Source organism: Xiphias gladius, chromosome 10, assembly GCF_016859285.1.
Source record: "Xiphias gladius isolate SHS-SW01 ecotype Sanya breed wild chromosome 10, ASM1685928v1, whole genome shotgun sequence".
NCBI classification, from domain to species: Eukaryota; Metazoa; Chordata; class Actinopteri; order Istiophoriformes; family Xiphiidae; genus Xiphias; species Xiphias gladius.
In genome coordinates, this window is record NC_053409.1 from 23,439,892 (window position 1) to 23,454,476 (window position 14,585).

At 44.3% G+C, this 14,585-nt stretch overlaps 2 protein-coding genes and 1 long non-coding RNA gene across 6 annotated transcripts in view; 1 reads left to right on the forward strand and 2 right to left on the reverse strand.

Moving 5' to 3' along the window:
- Positions 1-590: 590 nt before the first annotated feature.
- Positions 591-7,403, reverse strand: rpia (ribose 5-phosphate isomerase A (ribose 5-phosphate epimerase)). The gene is made up of 9 exons (XM_040138233.1): positions 7,111-7,403; positions 6,257-6,317; positions 6,029-6,084; positions 5,820-5,879; positions 5,491-5,555; positions 5,329-5,397; positions 4,943-5,084; positions 2,922-3,021; positions 591-2,762 (listed from the first exon to the last, which is right to left on the reverse strand). Exons 1-9 carry the CDS (start codon positions 7,294-7,296, stop codon positions 2,665-2,667), a joined length of 837 nt encoding a protein of 278 aa, XP_039994167.1. The 5' UTR covers positions 7,297-7,403; the 3' UTR covers positions 591-2,664.
- Positions 7,404-7,497: 94 nt separating this feature from the next.
- LOC120795939 lies at positions 7,498-11,705 on the forward strand. The gene is made up of 3 exons (XR_005708295.1): positions 7,498-7,808; positions 10,252-10,330; positions 11,603-11,705. It is a non-coding gene; the product is annotated as an uncharacterized LOC120795939 (long non-coding RNA).
- The window catches only part of slc4a11 (solute carrier family 4 member 11), a 102,001-nt gene continuing 96,200 nt past the window's right edge, over positions 8,785-14,585 (reverse strand). For all 4 annotated transcript variants that reach the window (XM_040138230.1, XM_040138228.1, XM_040138231.1 and 1 more), the window contains 3 exons: positions 14,280-14,475; positions 12,876-13,045; positions 8,785-11,708 (listed from right to left, as the gene is read on the reverse strand). In XM_040138230.1, the coding sequence (XP_039994164.1) occupies positions 11,642-11,708; positions 12,876-13,045; positions 14,280-14,475 (433 nt within the window). In that variant the 3' untranslated portion in view covers positions 8,785-11,641. The remainder of the gene's footprint in view (positions 11,709-12,875; positions 13,046-14,279; positions 14,476-14,585) is intronic.

The window sequence follows — 14,585 nt, forward strand, 5'->3', positions numbered from 1 at the left end:
GAGAAAGAAATGCTGGTGCAAACACAGGGGCCACTTATTCTCAGTTCAGTTAACTTTTACTTTGTCTACGGGCCACTCGGGGTTCTACATCCTGAAATCCAGCCACTTTCCTCTGATTTATGAGAGTAGTATTAGACCGGAGAAGAATCAGATTGCTCGTACCTAATAACCGTGGCTCGTAGACAAATGTGCCAGCCAATTGCATTTGCTTGCTTGTATTAAATTTCCCAGCCTCGACGTTCTCCGGAGTCTCTCACAGCTGCACATACAAAAATAAAACCAGAGGGTAAGGCGTGATGAGCCAGAAGCAGAGAGAGGATCTGCAAATCCACAATGAAAGATATCAATCACGTGGGGGGGGTGAAAAAGAAAGAAAAAAAAAAAAAAAAGACAAACGATCACTAATTTTAAAATAAATGATGGTTTCTCTGAACAGTAAAAAGGAACTTGACTAGTTGAATCTTTGAGAGAGGGGATTCTGCGGGGAAGGGTGTAGTACTGTTTGGGAAAAATAAACTCCAAGTACAAAGTAAACTTGGCTGCACACTGAGCGTAAGATTTTATTCATCTCCATCTCCTGCATTATACAGTTTTTTTTTTTTTAATTCAATATGACCTGTAATTAGAGATAAAATGAAAACCTGACCAGATATGAAATGTCTTGGATGTTTCTTTGAAAGAGCTGAACACAAATTAAACCAATCTTCAGAGAATCATCTTTTATCCTTAATTATATCCCATTTTTCTGGACACATTTACATACTGAATTGTCTTTCCTAAAACTGCATGGTGCAGCTTCAAGCGAAATGTTTGCTGCGATGCCGATGTTGCTGTAGGCAGTTGTTACAACAACATTACCGGCTACTCCACCAATTCATTTTACTTCATCTGAAACAAAGAGGGCGCTCTATTGCTTTGGCGTGCCAAGGCACATAAAATGTACATGTGGTCGCATTGGTTCGTGTGTGAGCTACACAGTTCACCGTTAAAAGTGACACTTAAACAGCATAACTGCCAATCACCGCTACCATAAAACATTCATTTAGGTTTAAGTTTTTTGACACAAGACTTCCTGTGACCGGACAGCGTGTGTGAGGAATAAAGAGACCGTCATGCAAGTGACTTACAGGCACAAAAACGGAACAAGCACAGTGGAGTCAGTACATGCGCAGACGTACACACAGTGTGTTTTGTTAAACAGTGAGGCTGTTGGCTTCCGGCCTGCTGGACTTGACCATTGTGACTACATGAAACCCTGTCGAAACCGAGAAGAAACCACAAAGGTTTCTCAAACTCTGTCTTTACTCAGAGCAGGAAACCAGATCATTTGGTCGATGGCAACAGTGGCTAAAATTCAACAGCCACGGAGAGCTACATTTGAACTGCTTCATCATAAACTAGGTAGCCAGCTGGCCAGCGGAATTAACGCGTTAAAACCTTGAGCTCAAATTTTCCGTCCGGCTCTGCTCACAGCGAGTGCGCCAACGGTGAAGGAATCTCTCCAACAGAATGGAGTCGCTTTGCAGATTAACGCAGAGAAAAACACCTGTCTGATCTGTACCGACGTCACTTCCACAAGGACAAAGTCTATCTAAACAACGGAATATCTGAACCCGTTGGCGAATGTAGCTGAACGGTTGAGACGTTTAAAATTTAAATCACTTTACTGTCACAAAATGATGAGAAATGAGCCGCACCACTGGTGGACGAGACGACAGAGCAGATAACCCAGAATTTTGATTCTGCTGTGATGTCTCCGCGTCCGTGCCAGCGAAACATACGTTGCGTTTCATTACGGCCCGGACAATGTGACTTGTATTTCTAACACGATAACCAAATAATGGAAGCTTCCTACCTGCACCGCAGGGTTTCCCATAATTGTCATTGATCTCATTCATTTTTGGAGCTTCTTGCTGTTTAAAAGTATCATATTAGAGAAATTTATTTCCCTTGGAAGAAAAGTATAACTTCTTTATGTTGTGCTATATAGTTCGCATTAATTCCTCCCTAATTAAGACTTAAAGGCATATCAGCTTTTTTTTACTGCTTACAATGTCTTGAGCTTTCACTTGGCTGATGGACTTGTGTGTGCAGCAGCCTGGCAGATGATAATAGTTTGATGTATGATGATGAGCTTTTCAAATATAGCTTTAATAGCATGATTTCTTTTTAAAAAGGACTGAAATTATTACCTCAAGGCACACATTAGTTTCGTTCTGCGGCACTGCATTGACTCACCACACTGGTGGAGAACCATCGCACTGCAGACGTTCGGTCAAACCCGCTAATTACAGGAAGAGCCAACGTTCCCAGTGTGACCAGGCAGCCAAACTGAGCAACAATACATACAGGAAAGAAGAAAGAAAAAAAAAAAACTAAAACACAACACGAAGTGTATCAGATGTACTTGATTTTACTCATCAGGCACTTTAAAACTCGCAGAATCAGAAGCACCACCTGCGGGATGAGAAAAACTAAAGTGACCCTGAATTTGTGTCTGGTTTCGAGATGCGTGAAAACTTCCCTGCTACGGTTTCGTCCAGTTCTGCTGGAGGCGCAGCTCTGTCCAAACCCAGAGACCAGGCGTAAATCGTGAAAACGGCACTTGCGGGGGAGAGGTGAGGTCATTCGAGAAGAGGGACGACCGTGGGTATGGCGAACGCGTCAGTGGAGTGGAGGATCCCGAACCTGCACGCTTCCGTCCTCCATCCCAAAGTAGGCCCGTTCAGCCATGCCGACGAAAAGGCCCGTCTCCACCACACCTGAGGAGGACACAGAGAGAGACACTGAGCGTTTTGTTGGACAAGAGTGGTCAAATCCACTTTTTAAGGCAAAGCAAACATTTCCTAAGGTCTTCCTCTGGGCTGCTGGTTTTGCACCTTTCAAAACGTACGTCGGCAGCAGATTACACAACTTCTCACCTGGAATCATCTTGACTGCGGTGTTGACTTCCTTCCAGTTCTGAGCGTGCTCGAACTTCCAGTCCAGGATGAAGTTGCTGTTGTCAGTGACCACGGGACCCTGAGAGCCAGGCAGACACAGGTCAGATCCCAGGCACGTGCCAAAAATCATTCACAGATACCTGTAAATGCTAATCTGACACCCAGACAGCTGCCAGGAAAGTTCCTGAGACGGAAATGTGTTAAAAACACTAAGGACATTCGTCACACAACTAAAATGTTGTGATAATTGGTCAATTACAGTTTTTCAAAGACAGGTAATTACAGTTTTTCGCTGAAAAAAACAAAACAAAAAAACAAACAAAACTGTCCAGGACTTTGTTTTTTCTGGTGCACTCTGAGTCAGGACGAGAGCTGAGAGGTTACAATAAATCTGGGAACAACGGTTGTATTAAAAACTGAATTCAATACACACATTCCTTTACCTCGATTGGGAGGCAACAGCTTCACAGTTTAAAAAAAACAAACAAAAAAACCAAAAAACAACTTATACGAGGCCTGACTTTGATAATTATGAAGCGATGACGTGTGACTATGAGGAAAATGTTGACTGAATAACAGCGGGCCTGTAATCGTCAAGGCTTCCTGGATGAACACACTGGGACCTGTCCACGCGTTAACACACACACGGCTTCCAGGCTCAACGGTCAAAATGAACGGTAAGTGCACAAACAGCCAGAACAACAGAGCGACACTCCTGTCTCTTGCTGCACGTTGTTCATTTCAGAGAACAGAGTAGGATGTAAATCGTTAAAAGCTCTACTCCACCGACTGTTAATGAGGCAGGTTTTTTTGTTTTGTTTTCTGTTTTCAGCGCTAACTTTCCTGTTTCACTGCTGTCGTAAGCCTTTCCTTTAAAAAGGTACCCTGCGGAGTTTTCTGAGTTTTTTTTTTTTCTTTAAGTACTTTAAATCCTGAACAGGGTCTGTCCTAAAACCCACACACATTCAGTGCTAGTAAATATTCAAGTGGCTCCTTGTGCGACATGTTTCCGGTAACTGCCGCAGTGTCCGAACGCCTGCAAACACTGCAAGCGCGTGGAGGTTTATCAGAGCTCAATGGGACACACTTGACTAATAAGGACGTCCCGTCGCTCACGGAAATACTGTGCATGGCACGACTGAGCTCAGGCGATTTTACTATTGTACCGTTACAATGAGATGACAGTTAAAAAACTCCCTTCGAGGGGCCCAGGAGGAGGAAAACGATGTGTAAAGCACTTCGAGGCGTTCTCTAGAAGCATGTAGGTCTGCCACTATAACATTGTATTGATTTGATCTTTTCTGTCTGATATCATTTTCAAGTACGGAACCTATTACTTAAAGTCCTGGATATGAGGAAGCATCTAATATTGATGTTGACCGTGTGAAAAACTGGCTCTGTAGCGCTACTAGAAGTCAAGAAACCCCACGGGGTGCCTTTAAGCTCACACACAAGTCTGGAAAAACGTAGTTACATTTGGATCACTGCAGCCATTTCACTCAAGGATCTGGTCTAGTGCGGCCTGCGATGACTGAACAGGTAGAGGTTCGTTCAGTGTCTTGCTCAGGGACACTTAGGCTGTTCTAATGACCGGTGACCTAGAGGGACACTTTGTCCACTATTTCACCCTCTGCTGGACACTTAAAAGAATAAAAATGCAGGGTTAAAATGTAATGTAAAAATGCAACGTGTTGTGAGGAAGACCCCCCATAAAAAGCTCATATGGCCTAAAATAATGCAATGCTTATCTATGCTGGTTTAGCTGCTCTGATCCTTTCTGGGAAGGCGGGAAAAGGTATCGCCACCCATTATTCTCAACCTGGACCTTCAGGACCACCACAGGCCCCTGGAAAGCAACCCTGTGAGAGCACGAAGAGCTAAAAAGCTTTGAGCAACAAGAAGAATTGGGAAATTGCTGCTGTAACGAACAGAGAGCCGGTATGAAGACGGCGAAATAAGAGAAGTTCTGGGCACAGAAGTCGAGCCACTCCTCCCCTTACCGCTTTACTGACAGCCATCCGCAAGTTGGCCTCCCCTCCAAAGCACTTGGCTATCATCCTGGAGACAGGAACGTACGCCATGGGGATCACCTCAATAGGAACTCCCTTTTTCCACTGCTGGCCCAAAGCCTTGGAGTCCTTCCTGGGAGGAGAAAACGATACAAAACAGAGGAGAATGCGTAAAGATATCTGGACGAGCTAAAAGAAAAAAAAAACCACACCACAAACACAAAATTCTTGATTCCCTTTTTCACGGCTTTGCTAATGCAGTCTAACACAAAGATGCGATTCAAGCCTCGTCACAACCTACGAGCCAAAAAGCTTCAATTATAAACCACCAAGCAAATCCACCGTTTTCTTCTCAAAGTAAACTAGCAAACACAAACCTGTAGTCGGCAATGACAACGAAATGTTTGGCGCAGCCGGCCACAATCTTCTCCTGAGTCAGGCAGCCGCTGTGTGAGACAGAGAAGGAGGCGTGAGGCAGCTCTCAGAAGGCACACAGGTGAGGTTCTGGCCTGACCTGACCTGACCCGTCCTGTACTCACCCTCCGCCCTTGATCAGTGTCAGGTCTGCGTCCACTTCGTCTGCTCCGTCAATCGCCACGTCCAGCTGTGTGGTAGGAAGGTAGAGAAGAAACGACTCACTACACGAGCAGAAAACAAGGCCACAGACACGGCGAACGGACTCTTGGGCCGTTCTCTGCATTTAGCATCTGCAACAGCGTCAACGTTTCATCCACGCTTTGCTTTCCAGCATTTTTTTTTTTTTTTTTTTTAAACAAAGCTCCAATTCAGGCTGGCCCGGGCCCGGGCGCCGACACGGCGTGCCCCTTTCCCCCGGCTTTCGGATTCATTCGTAACGAGCTCATCCTACCTCCGGGTGCCGGTCCAGATCCGACAGCGCGAGGCCGTGCTGCAGAATCAGCTGACGAGCCTGTGGCAGGACGGGAGAGGACGTGTGAGACAGAGCGACAAGGACAAGCAGTGATACCAGTTTTTTTCTTTATTTATGTCAGAAATGTAGGATTTACTAATTCTTCTCTTGCAAGTCACTCGTAATGTGTCCGGACGCTCGGAACCAACCTGGAAGGAGGTGGGGACACACACGAGGTTGAGCTTCTCCTGACGCACTCTCTCCGCTGCAAACAAAAACAACACGCACACTGCATGGGTGCCGCTCCACGCGTTTAGCTATTCACTGCACCAGAGACAGGTTAACTGACATATCCAACCTAAAACACACCACATTTAGAGATCATTCCATTCTGAGCACCAATCGCTGTCTTGAGTCTTTCCAGCGGTCTCACTCACCCAATCTGTCCACGGCGTAGACGATGGTCGACCCGCTGCCCACTCCAACCGCCTGGTTGTTCTGCGAGACACAGAGAGGCACAAACTCACACAACCGCGCGGCGAACGCTTCGCACCGGGTCCCGCCACGAGCCGGCGCTCCCTCCGGCAGCAGGACACGGGACAACGGGCCGGTCTGGAAGAACGGAAGGTGCGCGCGCCTTGGGAAAATTACGCACCAAATTCGTTAATAACTGTTTGGATTTTTTTTTTTTTTTGGCCACAAGTAATGAATAATGTTATATAATAAAGACATTTCTAGGGAGCCAACCACACGACACACGTTGCCGATGGAGGGAGTTTTGCCGGCGCTATTTTCGTGACATCCGGTTTTATCAACGTACCGATCAAAGATGTTCGCGATGCCGCGGTTCCACGTGACCCCCTGGGTCCTTTTCCCGACCTTTCGCGAGCTGTCAGGAGGTTGCGGGTGTCTAAGCACGTGGGAAGGGCAAACAAACCTGCCGGCTAGCGGCTAACACTAGCGCGCTTCGAGGCGCCGTCGGTATATTTCGGTCCTTAATGCCGAGACAAAGTCGGCCAGCTGCACCGGGACAAGCACGCCTAACGCGGGGCTAATGCCCTCCCAAAGTGTGCAGGTTAGATAACGGTCGTAATTAACAAAGCCGGGCTAGCGTCAACGTCCCCCATGCGAGCCAGCTTTGCTAGCTCGAAGCCCGCGAGCGTGAAGCTAGAGTGAACAAACGGCTGTGTTTTCAGTCGACCCGGTGGAAGAGGCGAGCCGGGCCGCCCCCGAACACCCCGTAGCGAGGCGAACTAGCCCCGACAGGGGCGCCGGAGCGGCCCCGCCGTACCTGGACGTGGTTATCTACGGCGGCGTACGCGGCCAGTTTCTTCGCCTCCTCTGCCATGTTTGCAGCGGACCGACTGAGCGGACGCGCGCGTGTCTGTCTGCTGCGAGCCGCTTCCTGCCCCCGGGACGCCGAGGAGACAAATCCGGCTGCGAGGTTACCGAGGCAGGCCCGCCCCTGGGGTCTCATGACCCGGCCCACGGCGTCAGGAACTCGGGAGCGGTGAAAGGGAGCCCCGAGTGGCGTTGCGCCGTTGACTCGGCGTTTTGCCGTCTGCGCCTCCGCCTGTCCGGTTCGGCAGGACTTGGAGATCTGCGGTAATCCGCGCAGGTACGGCACGGCAGCGACGCCACGCACGAACGGCAGGTGCCGCGTTCAGAAAAGGCTCGCCGTCTCGTCAGACGGGTGTATCGTTGCACCCAACCGATTTACCGAAGTGAGGGCAGAAACATTTCTCCGTATTATGCAATGCAGGTCGACAGCACCACAAACTACATCCGCCTGAATGACCGTAGCGCTGAACCGGCACCTCCCTAAAGCAGTTTATAACCTTCATGGACGGAGGATCTGTGGCAGGGCTGTTGCCTTGGGCTGCGTCAGTCCTGGCAGGGTTTACCCAGTAAACTGCCGGCTGAGCGTGTTGGCGTGCGCGGGGTTGCGCACTGCACCGACACGCTCACGACGATCTCCACGGAGCCCCGGTGAGGCCCGAAAGTCGAGTGTTTTTTTTTTTCCGGGGGCCGGCGCCGGCGGGAAAGCCGTGGGCCTCTCCAATATCCGGGTGGTTCATCCTCTGGGGAGCACGAGAGCGCTCAGCGATTTCCGCAACGTTCCTATTGGACGACGAGATTTCTTGGGCGTCAAGTCTAAAGTTTTCTGTCAAAGGGGAGGAGGAAGAGGAAAAATTAAACAATTTTGTTTTTGTTTTTTAATTGAATTGTCTGAGCAGCAGGAAGCTTTTCAGTATATTTCCTAACTGCTACCGTATCATATAAATTAGATTATTATTATTATTATTTTTTCTTGTCTACATCAGCCGAGAACCACTGCAGCCGTTACAGTTACAGCCTTCACCAATGAGACTCATTCAGATCTATAGACATTTGTTGTGAGCAGATACAGGTGTTTATTAATATTTATTAATATAGAAAAACTCAGTTGTAATAATAATTGGAGAAGTTATAAATGCTGATGAATACTGCACATTTCATTAATAGAACACGATGCGTCCTTATATTTTCCTACAACTACATCATAGTGTGTCGTAACCGTTATATAAGATAATAACCTTTATATAACATATATAAAATGTTTACATATAGCTTATAAATGTTAAACAGGGGGACTTGAAGTAAAATTTTACAAAACACAATATTCAAAAATGACTTAAATCAGGAACTACGTGATGGAAGTTTTGCGAAAACAAGACGACGAGTCTGACCTGACACAAATGCCGGCGGTTGAGTATCTCCGCATCAGATTTGTGTACCGTCAATACACTGCCTACTTTATGTGACCCTTCGGCACTTAATCTCTTGACCCTTTGCGGGGCCTTTAAAATGGAACAAAGCGTGGGTCGAAGGGACATTGTGTCCTCTGAAAAGCTATATTTCAGCTATATATCAAACATTGTTAGCGTCTCAGAGACACCACAATAAACACAAGCAAACGTGAAAATTTACATCACTACTACTTTTTTATTTGGCAAACAGCTTGAGATAGTCTCTTTTTCAGTGTACAGTATATATATATACTATAGTAAACCAACACATTTTGTTTGATAACCATTTTTTTCTCATTTTTACATATTACAGCTTACAAATATAGCTGATCTTTTTCACAAAATTGCAGATTCTGTTCGACACCTAAATTAGTATGCTATATAAAAATCCACACATCTTACATTCATGATTAGAAAAAGTAGGCTATATGAAATCAGGAAAAGAAAAGAAAGAAAGTAAACAAAAAACAAAACACCACAGTACGCAATTTCAAACGAATCCAAATAGGGGGAGGGGAGTCCAGGTTTCACAAACAGTGTAGTATGTCTTCCACTCTGAATCCAATGTTTAGTCCTCTGAGAGAAGTTTGCTGCTATTCCAAAAATCATCAGTACAGAGAAGATATCAAGGAACAACAATACTGTCACATACGAAGAATGGTTTAATCTCTGTACTCGGTCCAAAGTTAGAAACTAATACCTTGCCATGGATTATAATGGATAGTTGATAAAAACTTAACTTTGCATTGCAAACTGTACATATTACTTCGTAACTCGCAATCTCTCTCTCCTCTCACCAGTGCTGTCTTAAGGCTTAGTCCGAGGATTATGCAAATGCTCCCGAGCTTTCCTTTCATGCCTCGCTATCTCGACATGAGACATCTGCTTAAATTGGACATCTTTCTCTGTAACTGCAAGACAAAGTTGAACAGAACTGCATGAGGGAGCTGCCATTTGGATATTGGGAAAGCAACTAAACCGTAATAAAATCCGGCACTGAGAGTGCCTGGTTGACAGGCAAACTTCTTCTCTCTCTCTCTCTCTCTCTCTCTTTGCGTGCAGTAATTGAATCAGCACAGAGCAGTTTTTGTACCATGAGGATGGACTGAAAAGTTGCTGTCTTAAAAATACAGCTGGCCTGTCGTTGCTTCACTGATGGGTCAGCCGTCGCTGGGAAACCCGAATCTCACCAGTGAAGTTCTGTTTTATACACAGTATTGCTGAATATTGAGCATTGCATTCAGTTTATTGAGAAGTTACGGTTCGACTTGCTACTTTTTTTTTCTTGTGTAGGATACGTGTCCATTGGCATCACACTGTATCAAAAAACCCAGATAAGACATGCTTTAAGCAAACCGGTGCTTAGAAATTTTTCTTTTTTTTTCTTTTTGTACTGTAGATAACAAGATAACCTTTCCAGACATCTGGATTATTACATGACAACGTTTGCAAGCATTGATCTAATCATAACATCTAAATAGAAAACAAGACCAGATTATTCTAAAACTCATCTTTGAACACTTGTTCACAAAAAGAAAAATAAAAAAGGGATGCATTTTGTTCAATCCAAAGCCCACAGCTGTTTTTTTTTTGTTTTTTTTATATTGTATTTTTTAACCTTACCTGACTGTCCTCTATACTAGCAATGCACCAGAACTGTGTAGGACTTGGACATGGAGCTGGAAGGGGCTTTGATATGTAAACACTGCGGCAAAGTCAGATGTAAGAGACACGACACTCAAAACACAAGTAACTGTGGAATGCAAAGGAGCAAACAGAGAATTACTTTCCAGTTTGGGGTAAACACACAAAATTAGCATTTTGTCCTTAAAAGATAAAATGTCATTATGATAAATAAATATTCTATTTCAATTTAACCTAAAATATTTTTTGTATATTGCCATAATATTTTTCAATATATTCATAATTTGATAAAGATTTCACTATATGTTTTGGTTTGTGCTGTCGTTCTAAATAATTACATTTAATATATACCTCTGGAATGTATTTTCTATTCCGTTGAGCGTTTAAATTCCACCTTAAAAATTAGGTTTTCTAAAGAGCTGGCAGGAAGCTAGGTGAAAGACAGATTAGGAATGTGCCAATGACACACACGCGCACGCACGCAAACACACACACACACACACACACACCTTTTTCTTCTCCTTAATGAACATTGACATTTGCTGGAATGACTCAGAAACTAAGTATGTCCGGGCACAAGTGTCCTTCACAGAAAAAAGGGGAGAATCGCGGCTACGTGGTGCAGGAATGTAAAGGTCTTAACACTGCACGGTGACAAAAATACAAAAGGTTAAGAGTTACTTTACAGTGGCCTAAATGCAGCGTCCTTACCAGTTAATTCACAAATGGAAAAGTGTTTAAGTACTTATCAACATGGTGTAAGTATATAAGATTTACTAACATGACAGTGTAAAAACACAGTGTCAGGGCAAAGTGTCAAAAAGAGATATTGTTTCATACTTACATTGTGCCATAAGTACTATACAGTGTACGCTGGCGGAGTTTTTATTACTTACACAGTATTAGTAAGTACTTTAAAAACTCACCCACTGGTTAAAACAAAGACGCATACACTGCAGTAAGGATATTGAAAAGTGTTAACATACAAAGTAAAGATGTGGGAGGAGAACATGGAGGTGTATGGCACTGTACGATCTGACAGGGTCAAACGGAGGTGGAACAGGGAGTTCTGGACAGTCCTGTGGTTTTTTTTTTTTTTCAGCAGAACTTATCCCCAGAGAGATGCTGTCTGTCCACTTTTGGAAAATATTTCTCACGGCTCACATCTCTCTTCCTCACACCACTTCCCACATTTCCAGTGCTTCACCTGTAAGAATGTTCTTATCAGATACAAAAATCAAAACAGTCAATATTTCTCCTTTTTGCTTCCATACAGTTTTGCATTGAAAAATATGTTGTTGTTTTTTTAAATTCTCATTTCTTTTTTTTTCTTCTTTTTTTTAATTCCAGGTGTCCTTTTGTGGTTCCAGAGCTCGTCTCCATCTGTAGCTACATGTGTTGGGCATCCATTATGTCCAAGTATTTGGCCTCAATGATATGAGGAAGCACGTTGTTCCTAAACACAGAGCAGACAGAATTTGTGTCAACCGTTGCTTGTTAGGCCAGAAATGGGAAGAAAAAGGAAAACACCCAACCATCGAAATGTCAGATCTTATCATACAAGATTTATCACTTCTTCTTCTGTAGTACCAGTGAAGAAGAGAGTAAAATCAATAATACAGTGGTGGCTGATGAAAAGGATGTGAGTGGGCGCTGCATATGCAGTCAGTTTGGAGTTTATTAGGTACACCTCGCTACAACAGTCTAATACAACATTCCTGCAATAAATTCTACCTCGATGAAGGTTATAATGTTCAGTGTTTGTTCACGCTATTTCAGAGAGCCATTGATTCGACTCAATGATCGTTTTGGAGGATGTAGTTTGTGTTGCTGCCGAACTGTACTATACAGAGAGAGGAGGAGAGGAGCGGTTAAAATAACAAACACCTCTCAGCACCCGAATTAATCATATGCTAATGAACCCCAAACAGTGTGTTTCAGTAGACTTGGGTAGGGCACCCTGAAAACCAAACTTTGATGAAACTGAACAACGTTTGGTTAAGAAAAAAGTCACAAATGTGCTTCGTAGACGTGTAGAAATCAAACCAAATCATCACGAAAATAGGAAAATCCTACCGCTAAAACTGTGAAAAGCGCTATATAAATAAAGTTGACTTTTTTCCTTTAAAGTTGAACTGTTTTTCAAAAGCAAAAGCCAAATTATTTATTGAAGACATTCCAGTAGTCTGATGCAAGAAAGAAAGTCAAGGAGAGTGTGGTGAATTATTCTGTGAATTTATAAATATCATATATAATCCACTGCGCCCAGCTGCTCTTAGTGCTGCAGCCGTTGTTTTCACACGTTATGCTTAGTAAGACCACGCGGACAAACTGCAGCACAAAACATCTGTATCGCAACTGGGCTGCCAGACGTTTCTGAAAAACATTTAACCTTTCTACAAAATTTTAAAATGTGATTAAGAAAACTAGAATTGTCTACTTTACTCCCTCGAAAGATGCTATTTAGAGAGATACGTAGTCGTCCGTGTGACTAAAACCCGTTTTCATCCACGGGCAGATTCAGGTCAGACACCGCACTTGTTACTGGCGTGCTACTGAATGTCATCTCGGTTTAGGGCACTTGAGAAGATCCGTTACCGGGACAAAATGGCCATGGTCGTACCTGATTGGGATTAGCAGGATCATGAGCAGAGGGAAGATCATCTTCATGTACGGTATCGGGTACATGCCAAACGTACACAGCACCAGCAGCTGCATCATCTGCAGGAAGGTGAAGTAGTGGATCTTCCTCTGGGGCACTTTGCGGATGTAGTGGGTAGGTGGGTAAGACGTCTGCAGGAGGTGAGAGGATCAGGACAGATTAAAATACAATCTCCCCCTGAGGTTCTTTTCCTCGCTGTCCTCAGGTATTAGAGAAATGACTAAGGGAAGTGGACGACCCACACATCTCTAAGAAGTGCACTCTGGGTTTTAGATCATAAATAACGTTTAGCTTTCAGCGGATGCTTTCTTAAAAGTATAATCAGCGTATTTAAAGTACAATAAGTGTATTTATAGCACGAGGGTTCTCCTAGAGGAGAGAGGTCGCTGATGTTTTTTTAAAACTGCCCACAGTGAGAATATTTTATGAAAATGCATCTTTCCATCCTAAGTGTGGCTGCAGCAGACAAAACAAATTCAGCTCCCCCCGCTGATCTGCTGTCAGGTTTGAACCTTTAAAAACAGCAGGTCATCCTTTGGTTACCTCTGCCAACAAAACTCTCTCACTATCTTGGTAACCACCTGCGAAAATACAAGAGGAAGACTCAACAAATCTCCACTCTCCACAGTTGAAGGCCGGAAATCAAACATAATAAACTTCTTGTGCCATAGCAGTTGAAATGTATCAGAGCTTCTTGTCAAAGCAGAGATTGTACATGTTGAATATGGGGATATTTGTGGTAGAACAAAAACAATGTCTCGGTAAATAAAAGCGAGTTACAAAATGACTCCCATTTTGACATCTGCTAAGGACCTCATCTGACTGTTACCTTCATGTTGTTACCTCTCACTGCCATCTGGAGGCACTAGTGTGTGACGTTCCCAAGTACAGTTGAGAGGAAAATGGCAAGTCTTGCTTTACTGAGACAGTAGGAAGGTTAAATCGGACATGGCGCAGAAGACAAGGCAAAGAAAGGAAAGCAATTCTGATAGTTTCCAAGTGGCTGCCAAATGTTGGATTTTACGTTTTAATCTTAGCAGATAATTAATAAAGATGAGTGTAAGAAGCATCTTCATGTGGCTGATACCCCACACTAGAATAATGATGCTTATTTACTAACCGATCTGTCTTAATTCACCAAACCCCACCCACCCGGTATTCTAAGTAGATTAAAACAAACATAAAAAATTATATTTGCAAATGTTATTTAACTCAAGTCCGGTCCTCCAGCACTGGGAACCCAGTCAACCGTTTGATCTGCAGAGCCCTCCAATCGACATATGGACTCACACACACACACACACACACACGTTTATTCATTCATCCTCTTACACCGCATGCACACACACACACACACTTCCCCACCTGCTCCTTGAGGAGGAGAGCCATGCGATCGCACATCTGGTTTCCGTCGATGGAGGTGAGGGCGATGTAGAGGAACAGGCCGTACAGGACGGGTTTGGGGATCCACTGCAGCGGGACGGGCAGCAGCAGCACCGACACGCCGATGAAGATGTTGGCAGCCAGAGACGTCAGCCGGGTCTCCTTCACCTGGACAATGCTGAGGGGGCGCACGTGGCGTACAAAAACACACACACAGAAATGAGAATGGTTACTGGAAGGCACCCAAAATACAATGCGACAGACATCAGACAACATTTTTTCTGGGAT

What these genes read in the sequence shown, in the direction of transcription:
- rpia (XM_040138233.1), bottom strand. Translation starts at nt 7,296, where the DNA reads ATGAGACCCCAGGGGCGGGCCTGCCTCGGTAACCTCGCAGCCGGATTT. An exon ending in CTACGCCGTGGACAGATTGG is followed by an intron (nt 6,085 to 6,256) that starts GTGAGTGAGACC and finishes TTTTGTTTGCAG; the next exon opens with CGGAGAGAGTGCGTCAGGAG. An exon ending in GTTGTCATTGCCGACTACAG is followed by an intron (nt 5,085 to 5,328) that starts GTTTGTGTTTGC and finishes TTCTCCTCCCAG; the next exon opens with GAAGGACTCCAAGGCTTTGG.